We start from the raw sequence: 21,007 nt of genomic DNA, 5'->3' as shown, positions 1-21,007 counted from the left end.
GGGGGTATTAAATATGAATTAATGGAATGTTGCTCAGGCACATTTCTGGGTGTAGTGTAGTGTTGAAAAATAAAATTTATGTTGCCGGTTACTGGCCGTGAAGGTGCATTTGGACTTAGTATCCTTTAATTAGAAGTGAGATATTAGCATTTCACAGGGCTTTATGCTGGGTGAGGGGATTGGCCGGCCACCACGCCTTCATTAGCCAGCTTCTCTGTGTAATGAGTGCCGTCATTAGCTGATGGAGTGGATTTGCCCTGGCTCTACCTTGAAAAGCACATCTTTTACATACTTGCAAGGAATAAGGCCTTTTAATGGATTTCTTAATGAATAAAATAAGATGCCACTACTTTAAAATTTGACAAGTGCATTTCTGATATTGCACCACACTAGCTGCTGCCTTTTTTTCAAATCATTAGCAGGGGGGAAAAACGGAGTCATATTTGTGGTGATAACAGTGGAACATTGAAAAAACAAAGGCTGTCATGGGGCTTGGTGGAAATGTGTGACATTTTGCTGAAGAAAAAGCATCTTAATTTCTTAATTATATCACTTCTATTTGGACAATAAAAGTGCAAGGGCAAAATGGTTGACTTTTGTTCATATGGACATGAAATAAGGTGTTTTCTGTCCAAGGTCTGAGTAGGTGCTTTTTGAGCTACAGTGCTCACCAGGTTTATCAGGAAAAAGGCACGACAGCTATTGGATAAACCTGACTGCAAATTGTATGTGTGCTGTGCAGTAGTGTGTGCACATTCAACAACAGTCAAGACAGTCAGAGCGGAGCGGTGTTTTTTGTGATATGGAAGTCTCCTTAAGCCTTTGGCTGCAGCTCCGTTTTCAGAGTCAGCCGTGAAGTGATTAGTATTTTATTGATGAGCTCCTGAAGTGGCAAGTGTGGGAAATTGGATCTTTGATCTCCTGGAGTTTGGGAAATATATCCTGAGTGTGTGGAGCTCTCCAGGTAAAACACCCCCATCCTACGGACATCAGTGAGCAGGTGATGCTCAGCTGCTACACACACACACACACACACACACACACACACACACACACAAAGAGACAGACAGACATGTCATTTGGGAGGGATATTCCTCCCCTTCTCCAAAACACATATTTGTTTTGGATGTTTTCACTGAGAGTCTACATGGTGATTACAGTTGTTCATTAACAAAATTGGGTATTTGTTTTAAACTTTAACCAATCACTTTGATATGCTAATTACAGTGTAATTTAATTTGAGCCCTGTAATGATGATGCTGTTATTATGGACATAAATGATGCAGTTAAGCTGAGAGTAATCTCATTTGCATACTGTACATGCCAGTAAATTAAGCCCTTTCCTGCATTGCTTCAGCTTTAATTTTCCACTCCTTTTCACACAGCATCCCTCAGCCCCTGTGCCTAATAGCAGGCCAGCTTGTTTGATGTGGAGAGCCGCTTCCTCACACTAAATCTAGTCACAATATGTAATACATAAAGGCTCTCATTATAACTCTAAGTGCTCTTTCAAGAAGTTTGTATTAATAAGCAGGCAAGCTTTTCATGCTTTGTAGTGATACACAAAACAGGTTTTGTCCCTCATCATAATCATCTTCAGCATTCCTTAATCTGCATCTGAGAAATACAAACTATCACGGTTGTAATAACGATGTACCCAGGAATAGCTGAAAAGCCCCCAGTCATATTGTATATATCCTCTGCTGTGTGTTGATCAGTTATCTTCAAAGAGGAGATTGTATTTTGATATTCCTGCTTTGAAAAAAAGATGAAGCACATTTGGATGTGTTAAACTAATTGAAAAATATGGCCTTGTATGTTTAGAGCAAAAAATTTGGCTTCTTATTTTGTGCAAATGCTTTTTGATGTGTGCATAAAGGAGGCATGTTTCTGACAGAGGGACACAGCTGGCCTTGATAAAAGGTTTTGTGTCTTCATTAGAGAAACAGCACCTTCTCATGGCGTCAGATGTTTGCATTGAGAAGGTAAACATGTTTGTCATACAGAGGTGTATGTACGCTGGGCAAACACGTGAGACGGGCCGTGGTGAATGTTGAGGACTTTGGCTCTCCACAACCCTCAGCAGCGTCACAGTGATCTGCACTACAGAGACTGACTTCCCTATGCATTTCGATGGTGGGTTAGTATGGTGGTTTATGGACTTCAACACAGATAATACAATTGTCCCTCACTGAGAATGTGCCTTCATTTTGCACCATAAAAAATATTATTTTTCTGCCAGCCAATTTTCTCTGTTAGTCTCTAATTGGCTACATAAATCTCGGCCGTTGAGGGTGAGAAATGTTGCAGTGTCACACGGTGTAATCTTCACTCTTATTTACCAATTCATTAAGATTCATTGATGCAGGATCGCTGAGAGGAAATGACAACATAAATCAGGCCTCCACTATAATGACCCTAATCAGTTGGGAATTGCAGAAAATGTCATGGTGAACTATGTCCTTGTATTAGTGCCACTGTACATTGTCATTGTCCTGCTTTATGATTGGGACGCATTCTCCTGACATGGGCTGTATTTAACAAAAAGAGTTGTTAAAACCTGATTCCATTAAATGCAGAAATTCATGTAAGGTCCTTTAGTATTTAGCCCTTCACCCTTTATCTCAAATTTAACTGCTTAATGGAAGGTACAGTCTCCTTTGCTTTTTAGCCCTCTCTGTCCTCTCTCTGGGAAGCCCGGGCTTTTAAAATAATATCATGCTTCTTAGGCTTAAATGACCCTGGTATCATGTCAAGGAAAAATTGCTCCTTCAGAAGTACCAGGAGGTGTCAGTGGGTACAAACACTTCCGTACCAGTGACAGTGATTCAGATTGGTATAGATACTTAAACCCAGTGCATTTTAAGCAGGCACTGAGCACTGGCAGTTTCAGGAGAGACACTAGTACTGAAATAAAATAGTTATTTATTTGTAAAGATTAATGATTGTGTCTTGAAAATCAATAGCCTAAGTTAATCTCTGTGTGCGTAATGCCAAACAAAAGAAGTGGGAGACCTACACCTGCTGTGTGCTGTGTCTTTAGAGAAACATTTAACAGTGTTGAGAATCATTTAAATAGCAGGGGTTTGGCTGGGCCCTACAGTTTTTTCCAGTTATCATGTGTGGTACTGAGAGAGGAATCATAATAAATGCATCTACTTCACTTGATGACTTACTCAAGTGTAATTAGCGGCTTACTCGGTGTTTAGAGCTGTGGTTTTCTGTCTTGGTGATTTAACAGAACTGATGAGATTTTCCCCAAAATGATTAGGCTACATGTTGTCAGCTCACAGAGGAAGTGATCACTCTGGTGAGTTGACATGCCCTGAAAAGACAACAGTTCTAATAATATTTTTCTCTCTTTGCATAAGCACACAATATTAATTAGACAAGTTCGTTAACCTTGGCTTGCCCAGGTAAATGAATATGACACAATTCTTCTCAACAAGTTCATGCCCATGGGAACAGCACTTCCACAAATTTCAGTAAAAACGATTTAAAAAAAATCTGACACATTTTAAGTAACGTTAAACATAAGTGTGTGTGCAGCTCCCATAGGATGTTGATAGACTGAAGTTGTGTTTTTCTTTCAGTATTCATGTTTGACACATCTAATTGGTAAGATGAGCTTGAGGCAAACAAAGTGTGCTTTCTCCCGTGCACTAGGCCTGTGGTCAGAAAAAGCTGCCCCTTGTCTCCTGGTGTCTGACTTCTCGTTGTAGTGTTAATGGGCATGAGCCACATGTGAGTGAGATTATCAAAGTCAAATGAAGGAGAGTCGTTGAGAAAATGTGTGGCGAACAGCTCCTAAAAGAGGCTCCACATCCCAGAATTACTATTCCATTCATGTACAACCAGATTTAAACTCATTAGACTTCTCTATTTACTCAGTCTCTATCGGCCCTAGTTGTACTAAAAATACCATGGCCTGCCTTACTTTGCCACATTCCGTCACTGTCTGTGCACAGCAGGCCTTTACACCGAGGTGTTTCTCGGACACCTCCATTCAAAGGAGACAAACTGGCTTGTGTATTTTCTGAAATTATGGATCTACTCATCTTCTCCACTGGAGTCTGACTTCCAGTAGTCTTCTTATTCTTAAAGAGCCCATGGCCTGCTCATTTTGCTCATTTCTAGCCATTTAATGTTTAATCTTGGGTACCTTTAGATTAGCTTGGAGTTATGAGGCACCCCTCATAACTCCAAATAGTCTGTAATTATTTCAGAATGATAAAACCAGACAGCCTCTTCACAAAAACAAGAGGATAGTTCGTGAACGTGCACTCCTGCTGCTGGTGTTGTGTTGAAAGTGCACAGCACAATGAACGGCAATGGCATTAATTAATTTGAATTTCTCTTCCATAGATACTGTATGTAAACAATGGTATAGTGTATGTACCGATGAAAAGATGTGTAACACTTTAAACAAAGGAGGTTGTTGAGAAACCCCATATTTTAACTGGCATAATGCAGACATAGCAACTTCTCCATCTTTACAACAATTCTCTCTAACATTATAGAAACAAGGCATTAACAGACATGCAGTGTGTTTTTTTGTTAAACTTATCATTAAGTCCCACCAAGTAGTGGAAACATCACTCCCTTTCAAGTAGCTCCAAGGTCGGTTAATCCATCGCCGTATTTTCCCCCACATGATCACATATAGTCCCAAAGTAGTGCAATTAATTCTAACAGGTAGCGAATCACCAACAATAACATCATGGGTCCTTAATCGGCTCGTTAACCAGCAACACATCACATGCAGCAGACACACTGACCTCAAGCAGTCAAAACAAACAAGTACTGTGCTCCAAGGGAATCCAGCATTGATGAGCTGATCATTCACCGCCCTAGGGTGCTTCCCAGGCTGGCTGCTTGTAGCTTAGACCCTGCCAGGTAAAACAGCGAGTCCCTGTACATGAGCATTCCCAGACATGCAGTAACCTCAGGCCCTGTATGTTTCTCCACATCCTCTGGTCACAGTGCAGCAGCAGGAGGTAAAATATATCTGAAAAATCCTGCTTTTACAGTGGCACAGGTGGATGTCAGGCAAGCACACATGAACCTGCAACTGCCTGGAGATAATGACCATTCAAGGAAATCGGTAGCAGGCCATGGCAAGCTATCACATAAGACTTTACATTGTTGGAAAAAAAGTCTTGCAAGCGAGAGTTTTGAGAGACTTGTATAAACTGAGTTGCTTCTGCAATACTAGAACATACAGTATGTTCACCTCATTTTTTGAGCTTTAGGTCACGTCTAAGATGATAATTCACCGTTATAAAATTTTAGATAAGTCAAAAAACAATGAAAAGCATGCCATGGGCTTTTTAATTGGTCTGTGCATGTAGAGAGATAATAGGTTGATATTCATGTGAATCATCACTGCTTGGATTTTGAGTCCCTTTCTTTTGCTCATGGTCTAGTAATAGGTTTGGATCTAGATTTCATGCTTGAGAATTCTATTATAGCCATCCAAATGTGTTATAAATATGTGTTTGTTTCCCTTGCTTATATTTTATGCCTTTCCTTATGTCTGGGTAACAGTTTTTTAGAGATAAAATCAGTAGGGCAGGTGGAGGCAGAAAATTATAGATTCTGAGTTGGGAAGCCTCATCTGCCCAAGAGATGGCAAGTTCTTGTATGCATGAAAGATTAACGGTCAAGGTGATATGCAGCTTGTAAGTCCACATGCTAAATTGCCTACCTTGTTTTTCATATTACTTATTCTTAGACAACAAAACATTCGAACTAGCAGATGGAGTAACTTGTGATCTGCTGCCAGTCATAAATCATGTTATCTAAGCCATACACTGTGATTTATGATAGTTAACACCTTTGTCCATTCATTTCTAACTAATTCCTTTTTTGGTATTTTTTTCACTCCATGCCCTGTTGTTGTGAATGACCTCAGACATCCTTTATTTCCACGAACCCGGTTACTGAATAATTGAACAAGGTAAATGTTTAACATGTTTTTACAAGTTCTTCACTGTGCTTTTGTGAAGAGCCACTGTTTGTTGGGTCTGGAAGAAATGCTTGGTTGCTTTGCTTTGCTTGACAATGATGTGTTTCCATAGGAGACCACCTCACAGGCTACCCACCCCACCATTGTCCTCATTCACAGTGGCTTGCTAGCAGCTGCAACACACCAGCTTAATACGTCTTCAAATGTCAGAAGAATGACTTTTTGTTTATCTTGACTGCTGCCCTGCTGTTTACTCTAGCCAAAGCTGCATTTGCATCGACCTTGATTCCCTAAAGCCTGGCCTGCTCTCCTTCCCTCCCAGAACCTGTTTACACTATGCCTGCCTTGAGTGTCACCTAGGAAATCGGCTGATCATTCCACCTGGTTAATATTAAATGGCTCCTGCAAGGAGATGTGTTTGTTCATAAACACCAGCCCCTGCTTCTCCTGTTTACTGTAGCCATGGCAGCAATCACTTATTAAACAAACAGCTTCTTTGTTTGCCAGCGTGAGTCGTCTGCTTATACCTTGTATAAGGTCTGGGAAGAACTTCTGTGTCTCATGTGGCGCACGGATGTGGAGTTTGCGATGGAGATATCGCTTACAGAGGGCAGGCTGTGTCTTCCTACTATATTGCCACTGTAGTCTGGAGATATGCTTTGTTTGTGACTTGGCGAAGTGGCTGACAAAATTACATAGTTGTTTGCTGTTAGTCTGACTGTGAAGTCTTCTTTGGCAGAATGTCATCCCTGCCATTAGTCCCCCCAGCAGCAGCGTGGCCAGAGGATTCTAGTGAGAGTGGCAACTGAGTCCAGATTGAGTTTTTTGATTGAGGTGGTTCTGGTTTGAAAAAAAATCCCCTTTTTTCAGATAATGCATGAAAGGGTGTGGGGCTACAGTTTAGAAAGGTTGTTTGGGATTGAGCCCAATTTCTCGGTCTGGCTGATGTTTCCAAGAAACTCAAGGGGATATGTACTAAGGTTTTGCGGCTCATTTTTTGGCACTAAACAGTGAAATTGTGTGTGTTCATATTTATTAAAGAGTCAGAATGGGGATTTGTACCAGAGACACAAGAAAAGCGGCACCGCAAGAATTTGCACATTTCACAGGGTTAAGGGAGGAGAGAATGGAAATGTATACAAATACCCTCAGTGCCTGATTTACAACCACTGCTATAGTGAGAACTGTGGCTGAAATTAAATGGCAGGAGAACGCAACTGTAAACTTCTGTCAGCACGGCAGCTGTCAGTCACCTGAGACCTCTTTAGCGTTAAGAACATGACTGAGGAGTGAGAGGGTGTTTGTAAATTGCATCGCTCACCAGAGGAGAATGTGAGGGACTTTTACAAGCTGAAATAAAAGGCGAGCTGACTGGCGGAGGACTACTTGATTGCAGCTGCAAAATGTGTATGTTGATTTCTTCAACCATATTAAAGTTCACTTGCTGTAAACTTAGACTTTCTTACACACTTCCTCTCAGTCCACACATGCGCAATACAGGCACAGTTCTGTATAAGTGGCCATGGATTCAGATGAACGCAGCTGCAGCTGTGCTCATTTACATCATCAGTGTTATAAATATGCCACCAAAATGAAAAATTGTGGTGCTGCAGTATTTTGCACCTGATGGTTTAGTAAATATCCTCCTCAGAGTAGTTAGCTATCAGTGATGAAAACTGTGATAATGGGTTGTTTAACATGCAGCTTGTGTTTGTCTTTTGACTGTCCCCAGAATCATGAGCCAAAATACAGCAAAACATAAGACTCTTAACAAACCTTGAGAAGCATTCTGTTGTTGCACCTTTGGTACATGCTGATGTGTTGTCTAGTCTAGCAACCAAGCCGAACATAAACAGCTGTAAAGTGCCTCTCCCCCTTGTCTCCTCCTTTGTGTGTCTTTATCTCCCACTCAAGAAATGTTGTGCTTTTGTTGTGTGCTTGTGTAAACAAGGGCTGTGTGAGAACCCAGCCAATCGAAGCAGGTGGCCGCTGAGGCTTTACTGTCATGAGCATTAAAGAAAAACAGAACATGGAGACGGGTCAAAGCGCAGCTGCGCGGGCCGACCCTACCTTGAATCGACTGCTGACTTGTTTGAGCTGTTGAATTCCAGGCAAGCATGACAGGGGGACAGGCATTATGTTTCCAGTGAGGGGGGATATGAAGAAGGGGAGAGGCAGGGTTGATGAGCTCTGACTGCCGGCTGTTCTTAACCTTCAACCTGCCTGGTCAGGTGGGAGACACATGTGAGTCTTGTTTGTACTGTACTCCCCATATTTGAGACAGGAAAAACAAAACAAACTGTAAACAAACAGAAACTCTGACCTTTTTTTATTATCCAGTGTTTGTTCCAAACACTTGTTTTGTTTTGAAAGCTACTCCCCCCAAAGAACAGACAGGCATCTAATAATCAACAGCACAGCTAGTTCTTTTTGTGCAAACTGTTGTTGCCTTGTTTTGACTTCTTGGAATGTCCATTATTTGACTCTTTTTTCCAGCTCAGAAAAAAACTGACATGTTCCATTAATAATAAGAAGATTGGTCATGTCTTCTTTTCAGGAATATTTTATGTTGAACTGTTTGTGTTTGGAACATGAATACATCCTAACCCCAGTAGCTACACCCCTTTTAGCAGGACACTTGACCCATAATTACAGCTGAATTTGTGCATGTTGTATAAATGGAAAGGATGGAAAAACTTGGGGCTTTTTAAGTCATCGCAGATGAGGCTATCCCATGAGCAAAGTGAAAATAAATAGACAGATAAACAAACACAGGGCCAAGTCATGTGGCTGAGTTACCCAGGCCCCAGCTGATGACGCTGTCCCTGCCTCAGTGCTTCACAGATTAACACTGTTATCAGCACAACTCTCTAATAAGGCTCTTTCCTATCTGCTTGATATTTATGATGGATAATGCCCGTTTTCCATTTTCTTTTTTCCTCCTTTTTTTCACTCATGATATTGCAGCTTTGAATTATTCGGTGGTAAAATTAATGAGAAAGTAGATTTATGGGTTTCATTTGTTTGTCAATTCGAAAATTAATTGAGTGTTAATTTTAGCCATCCCCTCATCAGTGCCGGTTCTAAGCATGCGCGCATTACTTTGCATTCATTGTAGCCTTTCTCTCCTTTATTGTGGGTCACTAGTTTTGCATACATTAAAATAGCCCCGCGGCTCATTCCCTTGATTACTTTTAGAGATGCCATGCATTTGGAAATTTACGCCTTTCCGTTATAATTATGAAAATTTTGCATGGAATGACAGTGCATGTATAATGACCATTACTCCCCCCTTCCCCTCCCCTTTTATGTGGCTTTAGAAAAAAAGAAAGCAGGCCCCCTCTTTTTTTTCCTGCATGTGGAAATATGTCGTTTTATTTGAAAAATAAGTGGGAGTGAATAACATCAGCACATGGTTTATTTCAAATGGCATTTAATTTCAGCTGAGAATGTGTGTTTCTAATTGGTGTCTCAGAAGAGGAGCTGGTGTGAGCAAGGGCCTAAAGATGGAGTCGGATTGCTGGCTGCGTTCCGCCCCAAAGTATTCTTCTTGCTCGCTCCTTGTTTAGAAAATCGCATTATGAAGGGAGGCTGTGCCAGACTGTATGGGTGAGCCGGGTCAACATCTGTCTGGAGGGAGAAGGGGGGCCGGCTCTAGCCCAATCCTAGAGAACAAGGCTTGTAGGCCAGGCCCAGGCTGCTCAGACAGGCCCCTAAGTGTGGGGGCGTCGTGACACACAACTGAACCGGCACAGGCCACAGTGTCAGATGACTCACTCGGTTATGCTTTTGGCAAGGAGGGCTTCTACAGGAGTGGATATGTAAACCATAGTGCAGTTAGGGATTGATTTTTGTTCTGGTACTGTTTTAGCTTACTATAGCCACCCCACGACTGCTACTGATGATACTGAGTCGAGTGACTGTCTGTAAGAACCAATTATTTAAAAGAACAGTGCTGCTTACAGTGCTGTTTATTTTTGAACAATCCCATGTCCAGATTATTATCTCACCTGTGCTCTGTAAATATTCTTATGTGACAAGTTGTCAACCTCAATTTCCTATCTGTCAGCCTGAGTGTGTCCCCCTGTGGTGTCTGAGTGTGTGTCTGCATCTTGTTTAGATCTGGCTCTCTGGAGACACTGTGCCATGTAGCTGAGCACATATTAACTCACGCAGGCCCTCCTATTACACGCCTTAAATGCAACACCATAAATCTGCATTTAGTTCCATTTTCACCTTCTTTCATGATGGCCCAGTGTTTTTAAGACATTTATTCTGCTTCATATAAATAATTAATCAGCCATGTTAATTTGCTTCTGCCTGACTTGGTCAGCTTCATTAACTGCCCTGGAATTGGGAGGCTAGACATGTTGTGCCAGTGAGGCCTACGACCAACACACAATAGCTGTAGATCATTCCACTGATTTGAGGAATACAGGCACAGATATGCACCAGTGTCACTGGCACTCATCACCAGAGAGACGGGGAGGGGGGCGGGGGAGACTGCATGTCTGTCTGGCTTTTGTGTATCCAAAAACAGAAGAGAGAATGAAAAATGTAAGCAAACAGCTGCTGTGTTCACATTTAACACTGATTACTACTGTCACATTTTTACATGAAGCAAAAATCATGCAATCGTACATAAATCTACTCTGCACCTTTTGACTTATATTTTCCAACAACTGAAAGGGGTTTATTTATATTCAGACCTGTATTTTGGTGTTAATTGAGCACCCCTGAAGGATTTGACTGTTTTCGCTCAGCCTCAGAATGGATGTTTCTCATGGAGATCCTTTGGCAGGCCTCACACACTTGCCCTGTTTCCCATTAAAAAGCCATTCTGCTGTGGTTCTTCTGGGAGTCATGCAAGTAAATATATCCATTTCCATAGAAAGTGTTTTGTTTTGGAGGTCCAGTGTTTTCTTGGGCTCCCCTGCTCTCACTCAACTCAGGTTGGGTTCCTCTCCGATGTGTGCTGGACCCCAACCCCTCCACCGCACCGCTCCATACTGTATACCCCCTTAATGGACAACACAAATAAAACCTGAGTCCCAATCACTTTTCTCTAGCCCAGTATGGACTTGTCGCCTGCAAAAGAATCTGCACAGGAAAAGACAAAACAAAGAAGCAGTTCATTACTGTGTAGAAGGGGTCTGTGAGAGCATATGTGTTTCCCTCATTGCATACGCTACAAGTAAACAAACAGGACACAGGGAAGCACAAACCAACTGGGAAACCTGCAATGAAAGTGAAATTATGTGGGAAGGATATGACAGATGTTTATAGCTTGGCCCAGAGTTGAAATGCGACTTCATTGCTGCATGTTTTAACAGCTGTTTCTCTGTCTCCGACCCTGTTTTCTCTCTTTCTGTGCCTTCTTTTAGGTTTTTAAGTCATGATGCAAGAATCTGGGACGGAGGCGACAAGCATCGGATTAGCCAATCAAAATGGAGGAACGAGCGTGGAGGCTGTGTCCAGGGAGGGACCACCCAAGAGCATCACGCCGTCAGTGGAGGTCTCTGCAGCTGACCTCCTGCATCTCCAGCAGCACCAGGTAGACCAGGCCCCTTTTCACACCTGTCTTCACTTTATTAAGCCTTGTCAGCTACAGGCCCGGTTCCCTTCCTAAAGTGCCACTTAATATTTAATTCCACCTCAAAGTGCATCTAGTACATAAACACATTATTATTATTATTATTTATGAATATTGAGGTCCTTTCTGAATATTTAAAGAAGAGGAAGTGCCCTCTCAGCGTGATTGTGTTTGGTTGTGAATGTGTTTATCGTAGCATGCAGAATCTGCATTTTGGTGAAATATTTACAATGGTGTTCTGACATATTTTAAGTACGTAGGTGCCACAAGATTTTGTGGACAGTTAGGAAATGGTGACATCCAATAGGATGACAGCATTTTCCCCTGGCTCATTATAAACACACCTCACACTCACAACTAATGCCACACTCTCCTGTTCTAACCAATGAACTGTGGAGATGCACGGCAGCATTATCGTTAGCGAAGCCCAAAACATTTTCAGCATCTCTGACTTGAGGCAAACAGACAAGCTCTTTCTGTTGGTGTCAGTGTTATGTGTGGCATACGACAGTGTGTTTAAAGAAACAACACTGAAAAGATCAGTGTGTCTTCTGCTATCTCAGTCTAACCGACAGGATGACTGGGGTTGTTGTCGGGAGCTGTTTGGTGATGATGCACAGGCGCTGTGCCGTTGTCTGTTGTCACAGCACATCCATCAGCATTTGTACAGGAAGGGCAGCAATGCTGCAGCAAGGGACATGGGTGATATTGCACTGTAACATGTAGCTGAGTAATAATTCAATATTATCATTTATCATCTTTCAGCAAAATGATCATGACATTATGATAATACGATATTGTGACACTGTGACACTGAATTCTGTAGTCAGAATTGATGGTAACCATTAAACTCATTCACATCATATTAATTATGAGGTGTGAAAATGTAAACAGTTTTGTAAATAGTGTTTTGAAAAGCCATTGTAACACTGTGACATGTGACTTGATGTTATACTCAGGTCAACGCGGTGGGAATCAGGTGGACACACGCATTTAATCATGATATGAAAAATGACTTATTTTTACATATATTGCTCAACCCTACTTAACTGATCAGTCATAATATCATGACCACCTGCCTGATACTGTCTACACAGGAGTCAGTGCACTCCTGGTTGACACTCGTGTCACTCTGCAGCTCACTGTGCATCTTCCACAGTTCTACTGCCAGGAAGAGCATGATTGTGTTGACCATTCAGTGAAAACTGTGGTCATGAGGACAAGTTAGAGAGAATGTTTTAGACAAATTCAACAGCCTCCCCACTCCAGGTGTGATACCACTATAGCCGCTGAATGTTTCTTTTCATAGAGACCAATGTACAGTTTTTCTCATTTTTACCCATTTTAACAAAGATTCAAACAAAATGGAATCTTTGGAAAAGAATGAATGACATTTCAGTGTTAAATCTACAGTAGTTCAACCTCATCATCAGTGAGCCTTTGGCGTCCATGACCCTGTGGCCGGTTCACTGTCTGTGGTTCCTTAGAAACAGTCGGTAGGTACTGACCAGTGCACATAGGAACACCCAACCAGACCTTCAGTGTGGGAGACGCTCTGACGCAGTCGTCTGCCATCATAGTTTGGCCCTTGTCAGAGTCACTCAGATCCTTACGCTTACCCATTTTTCCTGCTTCCAGCACATTAACTTTGAGGATTGAATGTTCACTTGCTGCCTAATATACCCCAGACACTGACAGGTGCCACTGTAATGAGATACAGTAATCAGTGTTATTCACGTCACCTGTCGGTGGTCATAATGTTATGGATGATCAGTGTATATATCACTTGAATTGGAACATGAAGAAGTGGTTACTTCTACATTGTGATTAGTCATAAATTTGTATTATTTTTACAAATTTTTTAGTTATAGTGTGGAGAAATGGAGGAAAGATGGGAGATGAGCAAACATATAGGTCAAACATGACACTGTTAGATATCAGTTTTCATGGTGTGTGCCTTAGAACAGGATCATATATGGTTAATCATATTTGTAGGCTATAGAATGGGAACATGGGACAGTATGGGAATAAATACCACAAAGGAAGAGTTAGGGCATGCCAGCATGCTTCCTGCTCCTCAGACTCAGTGTTAGGCCTTTAGGCCTTACCAGATCTGCCCTTCCACCCCACTCCCCCAGCTCCATGCCATGCTCTGAGACCCCACCTCCCATCTTTTTTTCCAGCTAAAAGTGAGCATGTCGTCAGTGAGAAAATCACAGCCATACTGAATTCATTACTGCAGTAGTCACACAAAACCATGGATAAAATTTCAATAACTGCAGGCCACAGTTGAGTAAACAGTTGCACTGAAACTTAATTCCTGTTGACTTTTCCTTCATTCATTGCCAGAGGCACATTCTGATTCGCTCTGCAAAGACAACAGGGTTACAACTTTGACAAATGTGAGGCAGGGGAGAGGGAGAGCTAGAGAGGAGAGTGTCATGGATGTGCACTTGACACCAAGAAGGGATGGAAATAAAACCTCCCCTCTAGAACAGAGAAAGTCGACCAAGCATGGTCTCTGTTTTCTAGTCATCCAGAAAGAACCATTACTCTCTAGGACCTGCCCTGGCATTTAAGGGAAGGAAAAATGAGCATTTCTCTCTTTCCCACTTCAGTATATTATAGTCACATTTCCTGCATTTTGCTTTCTACTGTACTGTGGTAAATAGCAAGTGTTTTTGTTGATTGCCTTTTGAACAAATCCACTTGTTAATTTCCATGGCCCACGCTTGTATTTGAGAAGGAGGGAGGTGTGATAAAAGGGGCATGGAGGAGGATGGAGGACAAGATGTCTCACTCTCAGCACCTGACACTAGGCTTTGATAGGCTGCTTACAGGGGTAGTGTTACTGGGAAAGCAGACAGACAGCGTTTTTCTTTTCCCATTAGACCAACCCAGGATTTTCACTCATGCACCATGAACCATGTTAATTGTCCCAAGGGCATTACGATCTTCGCTCAATTGCTTGATAACTTTTTACTTTTGTGGCATTTCACAGTCTTACTTTTAAGTTGTATTTGCAGCTTGCACTAATATGCCTCTAACTGACGCACTGAGGTTTTTTTTATTTTTTTATTCTTTGTTCGCCACAAAACATCCAAGATGCTATTACCCCTTCAGGTGATGCAAAAATCAATCTAAAATCTTCTCAGACTCAAAGTGTAAATGTCTGAAAGTCCCCTGAGTGAGTGGGGACAACAAACCTGGGAGTGGCATATCATTTATTCTTATTAAGGAACATAACAATGAGAGACAGTCCTCATTAATAAAGATGGTGGGTGAAATAATTGTAATCTGTTTGATCATCTTGATTCTGACAGGGGAATTCATCTTGTAGACTAGTCAGATTTGGGGGAAGTGGACCATAAGCTTGATTTAAACATCTCTATTAGTAAGTCAAATATTGTTTGTTAAAAACTAAGGATGAAAAAAGACGCTGTCTTCTCTTTCTCTCAGAGATGCTGTGGAGATTTAGCAGTCTGAGAAACTCCAGTGATATCTGTTGTTGTCATGGTTGGATGTTTGGCTGTGGTTGTTGTTGTAGTGCTTACTGCTTTTCAGTCTATGCTTAGTTGTTTGCAGATGTGAGTATGTCTTTTGAATATAATCTTTTTTTTTCTTAACATGTGTTCACACTAGAATCTGAGTGTGTTGATTTTCTGTGTATTTTTGTTTGTGTTGCAGAAGTTGTGGTTTTTACGTTATTCACATGAGGAAGTGAAGCTACTGAAGGAGAGAAAATACAACAAAAACAATAGTATGAAAGAGCTTTTGCAATAACCTGTTTTGTGATTTGCAGTTTAATGCATTTTGCAACAGGAAGTTGTGTTCTGTAGCTGTTGTAGTCAGATAAACAGACAGTTACAATAATGGTGTTCCAGACTTTGGAGCTGCTTTTTTCAGGACATTCAACTCCCTGCACAGATTGTCTGTGATGTGTTGTCATTTCAGCAACACTTTTGTAACATCTCAAATGTTTAACCATGCAAACAATTCCTTAAAATTTGGTTCATCTAATACAACTGTAGAGCATTAAATGTTAATATCTTGTCTTTTAGACAAGCTCTGTTAATCAAGCTTAGTCAATATAAATAATATTTAAGGATAATCACATTTATTTGGCCAAGAATGTTACACACACAAGGAACCGAAGCAGCCATCTGCGGCGATAACTCACACCGATTGCTCTAACCATTGGAGGCAACTTGGGGGTTCAGTGCCTTGCCCAAGGACACTTTGACATATGGACTGCAGGCACTGTGATTCGAACCTCTAACTCTCTGGTTAAGAGGCGGCCACTCTACCCACTGATCCACAGTCGCTCATTTCTAAAGTCATATCTGTCTCGTCCTCTCAGTGATACTGCGCAAACATCCATCCGTCCATTATCTATACTGCTTATCCCAGCTGCCATTGGGGAAGAGATGGGGTCCACCCTGGACAGATTGCCAGTCTGTCACAGGACTGGCATGTAGGCAAACATCCACACATGCTCACACTCACTCCTATGGGCATTTTAGAGTCTCTAATCAACCAAAGCTGCATGTCTTTGGACTGTGGGAGGAAGCCGTAGTACCCAGGGGGAACCCACGCAGGCACAGGGAGAACATGCAAACTTCACTGCACAAACATACCCAACAATATCACAAAAAATAAAACAAGAATGATTAATTAGTTTTCTTTATTGCACGCACATCCATCCAGCCTGCTCTGTCAAACAAATGCCTTTAAGCTTTGATATTTTTCACAAGATAAGCCCAGCTAATCATGGATATATTTTTTATTCTTCACTGCCTGTTAGGTTGAGGTGTCCATTCTGTTGAGTGTATAGAGATGGGAAAGTGACATGTGTCACAGTGGCTACAGAAAGAGCTGAGCGGTCACATATTTCCTGTTTGCATAATGCAAAGCTTACAAGGTCCCTTGTTGGGGCTTGAGAAAGTGGAAATGCACGTCTTAGTCATTGTCATTGAGCTCTGTTCTGTCAGCCTTCAGGGGAATGTGCTAAATGATAAACCTTGCAGTACACTCACAAGGTACCCATACACAGATATAGGGTACACATACAAACCTGCACATGCTCAGACAGAATAGAGGCCCAAAGGCCAGACTTGAGTACAGGGCCTGCTGGTTTCTGGCATCCAGTCCACATTATGGACTAATGGTCAGACTGAGAGAGTTAACAGCTTCAGGTCAAAGAGGAGACCAGAGAGCATTTGCTGCCTCAGATCTCTGTTAATCTTGTGTACTCTGCTGCTGAGCTGAGAGCAAAAGGGAGAGAGTGCTATGCCTGGGTTAAAACACATATGATATTATGGTGTTTCACAAGACATAAATAGCCTTAGTACCATGCTTTTGAGCTGGATTCTTGCCATTATCTCTGTATTTACTTTGACAGAATTATATATACAGTCAGTACAGAAAGTTTTCAGATCCTTTCAAGTTTTCTACATTTTGTTATGTTTCATACTCATCTTAAAATGGATTCAATTAATTGTTTTTCTCAATCTACATACAATCCTCCACAATGATTGTAGTGTGTTGTAAATTTATTAAAAATAAAAGACTGAAATATCCCAGTTACACAAGTATTCAGACCCTTCGCTTAATACTTGGTTAAAGCACCTTTGGCAGCAATGACAGCCTTAAGCCTCCTTGAGAATAAAGCTACAAGTTTGGCACCTTTCTTTTGGAATTTTCTTCCATTCTTCTTGACGAAATCATTCAAGGTCAGGCAGGTTTGATTGCGAGCGTCGGTGCGCAGCCATTTTCAGGTCTCTCCAGAGATACTCTATTGGGTTCAGGTCCAGACTTTGGCTGGGCCGCTCCAGGAATTTTCATAGTTTTCTCCACACACGCTGCTGGGAATCGTGGCCAGATAGTTCAGCCTTTGTTTCATCAGGCCTCTCATGGTCTGAGAGTCCTTCAGGTGCCTTTTCGTAAACTCCCAGCAGGCTGTCATGTGTCTTTTAGTGAGGAATGCTTCCATCTGGCCACTCTACCATAGCGGCCTGATAGTTGGAGTGCTGCACTGATGGTTATCCTTCCCATCTCTAGAAAGAAACTCTGGATCTCATTCATAGTGACCCCTGGGTTCCTGGTTACCTGCCTGTCCGAGGCCCTTTGTCCTGGACTACTCAGTCTGGCTGGACAGCCTGATCTATGAAGACTATTGACGGTTCCAAATACTTTCCATTTGAGAATGTTGAATGCTTCTGTGTTCTTAGACACTTTCAATGATGCAGAAACTTTCTTGTATCCTTCCCCAGACACGGTCCTGACTCGCAGGTCTGTGGACAGTTCTCTTGACCTCATGGCTTTGTTTTTACTCTGACATACACCATCGACTAGAAGACCTTATACAGACAGGTGTGTGCCTTTGTAACCAATGCATTAAATTAGGCACAGGTGGACTCTAATTAAGCTGTAGAAGCATCTCAGCAACTATTGAGAGCTCAATTGCAAGTGTCAAAACAAAGGGTCTGAATTTATTTTTAATAAATTAACAAAACACTCCAAGAACCGGTTTTCACTTTTGCCACTCTGAAGCGTTGTGTAAAGATCGATGAGGATAAGAAATGAATTGGATTCATTTAAAGACAAGTTTGTAAACGTCCCGTGCTGACTGTATGTGCAGTGCAGTGCTGAATTTGTGATATGTGTGATAAAGGTTTCTCTTCTGTGGCTCCTTTCTGACCAGTAGTTGTGGTGCATAATCCTACCAAATGCCTGCTTCCTTCCTGAGCCTTGCCATATGACTCAATGTGAGTCTGCATCCACAGAGCAGATCATACTGAAAAGATCTGGATCCCCACAGACTTACTGTGCAGAGTCCTCCATCTCCAGGAGTTCTCAGGTATCTTCATGTATAGTGTTCATGTTGTCACAGGAGACCAAGCACAGGTTCCAACTTATTGGAAAATCTGGCGGAGAGGATAACATCAGTGTTATGACACTGCATATTGCCCTAAATTGCTTTATAGGTAAAATGATAGTGCTCGTCCAATTTGAATAATTTTATGGAATCCCTCACAGAACAGTTTAATTATGTTATCACACAACTAGCAACATCTGTCTTTATACCACAGCACATGACAGTTTTATTACAGGCTGAATTTCTTTGCTGGTTCTGGCAATTGATGTGTGATCTGATTAATAATCAAACAAATGGAAGTGAAAATTGAACAGCGATGCACTGCTATGTTGAAAAAAAGGGGGAATAATTATTTAAGGAAAAAAAAACAGCCTGTGTCAGTGGAAATATCAGGACTGTTTTTACTAAGACTTAAGCTTCTCTCTCTTGTAGCATAATGCTTTTTAAACACAGTTCTAAGCATAATTTTTTCCAAAAAAAAAAAAAAAAAATCTGTTTAGTCTAGATGCAACTTTTCCAACCTTTTTGTCACCTGGGTTTTACTAGTGAGGTTTTTGGAGGTAAACCACCCAGCACTTCTCCTTTGTCTTATGGATGTCTTCCCACATAGCTAGTCTATGAACTCATTCGTTTTGTTGAGTCTACTGCCAATTGGGAAGAGATCTAGTGCAGGTTGCATTTGTGGTGAAAGCCGTAGTTTTAAAATAGCTGCCTGTGCTCAGGTTGACATCCTGTTTACACACCCTGCTTATGTGGGCAGCAGTATGGGGATCACAGGGGTGGGTTGACATTGTGGTAATCATAATGGCTACACATAGGAACACACACACACACACACACTCAGTCATCTAACATTGTAGGTCCCATCTCATGTCAGCACAAAAGAAAAGAAAGAAAGTGTGTTTCCATTTGATTATTGTGATTATTACAGACTGAACTCTAACATGAAAGTCGCTGTCTGGAATTAAAGGAGTCCTATGCAGAATTCTTTTTTTTAATTTACACACATATCATTTTTGTTTTATGAGGAGATAATGGAAGTTATACTAACATTGCTAGTGACATTAAATATGCAAGAATTTGTAAAAACACCGGGGCAGACACAGCTTGGTCACTGTGCTGAGCTTCAACAGCGCTCTATTCTGTGCTCACCTGTGGTTCATGATTCATCGCAGCCAACACACATTTTAGTTGTTCCCATTGACAAAATGTCCTGTTCCTGTTGTCAGAGAAATGAACAAAACATTTGATCATGTGTCATAAAAGCTACTCATTAACCAAGGCTAACAGTAATTCCTCAGCTGCTGAACTAACTCATTCAACAGCATTAAATACGAGTAAATCATATTATTGGCTATATTGTAAATCAAAATAAGAAGTCGTATGGAGAGTCAGAAGAGGCACAAAGGATTTTTGTTTGTGCATGTACTGTATATTTTATTGTTACAGAAAACTTTGTGACATGCCCTCCATTTTCTTTGTCCACCTTAAGGCCAGTGTTGTAGAATCTCAGGTGTGTTTGTGAAAAGCTCTGGGTGTACAAAATAATGGTTTACAGTGGACAGAAGGCCAAAATGGAGAGAAAACAAAGCCTTTTCAGATTTAGTAGCAAAAGACCTCGGACATGCTATCTGTAAAAATTTCAAACCTAAAGCATAGAGCAAGAAAAAAAACTGGTCTCAGTCTACAGAGTCTGTCCATTTGCTGCAAGATCCGTCTAAATGCTCCAACTAAAAACAAAGTTCTTAAGGCTCCAGCATCACATTACCAAGCAGATTGTTTTTATAATGCTCTAGCGAAAACATATTTGGTTGGTGGTAGGGGGCATCTGATTACTGACCATTACTGACGCCAGTTAACCTGTGTGTTAAACTGAAGTTTTAGACTATTTAGACTGTTGCAGAGCACACAATGCAATGCATCATCCTATTTCCTGCTCTAAACTGATTTCTCATATTAATCTGGATTCTTCTGTCTCTCTCTCTCTCTCGCTGTGTGTGTGTGTGTCATGTCAACATAGTTGTATGAAAAGTGATTCTGCATTCTTTGTCTTTAAGGCCAGATCCACTGTATGTCCCTGTGGGAAGTGTGTGGATGAGAAAACCTCACAAGGATATGTGCATGTACAGATGCCTCCTATGTACATGATGCAAGTGTGTGCTAGTATCATTAGGAAGAGTGAAGTGGCTCTCATTGTGTGACGCCCGGATGGTCTTTGATGGCCATGGTCTGCGTGTTTGTGCTGAAGTGGGCAACTCTAAACTTTGAGCAGGTGTCTGAAGCAGCTGGCTAGAGGCAGACAGGGAAACACGTCTGCCTCAGTTCAGTATTAAATGGCTTAGAGAGAGGCCTCGGCTAGCCAGAGGACTAATGCACCCTCAATGTTTTATTTAAAGTAGTGCCAACAACTGCTTCTGAATGCTCCACATCAAGATGCCTCACACACACACACATAGGCCCACAGAGTAATTTTGTGCTGTTTAGCTGAACAACTTGTGTTTAGTGTTGTAAATAAGTAACTGTTTTAACAGGGCCTCAGGAGACTGTGGTTGGGAAAGGACATGCTCAG

At 41.5% G+C, this 21,007-nt stretch overlaps 1 protein-coding gene across 17 annotated transcripts in view; it reads left to right on the top strand.

The window, feature by feature from the left end:
• The window catches only part of foxp1b (forkhead box P1b), a 161,885-nt gene that overhangs the window by 66,101 nt on the left and 74,777 nt on the right, over positions 1-21,007 (top strand). For all 17 annotated transcript variants that reach the window (XM_020592903.1, XM_020592902.1, XM_020592893.1 and 14 more), the window contains one exon: positions 11,353-11,522. In XM_020592903.1, the coding sequence (XP_020448559.1) occupies positions 11,364-11,522 (159 nt within the window). In that variant the 5' untranslated portion in view covers positions 11,353-11,363. The remainder of the gene's footprint in view (positions 1-11,352; positions 11,523-21,007) is intronic.

This window comes from Monopterus albus, unplaced genomic scaffold (genome assembly GCF_001952655.1).
Source record: "Monopterus albus unplaced genomic scaffold, M_albus_1.0 scaffold18.1, whole genome shotgun sequence".
Classification (NCBI taxonomy): Eukaryota; Metazoa; Chordata; class Actinopteri; order Synbranchiformes; family Synbranchidae; genus Monopterus; species Monopterus albus.
The sequence above is the reverse complement of the archived record's forward strand: the minus strand, read 5'-3'. Positions and strand labels throughout refer to the sequence as shown.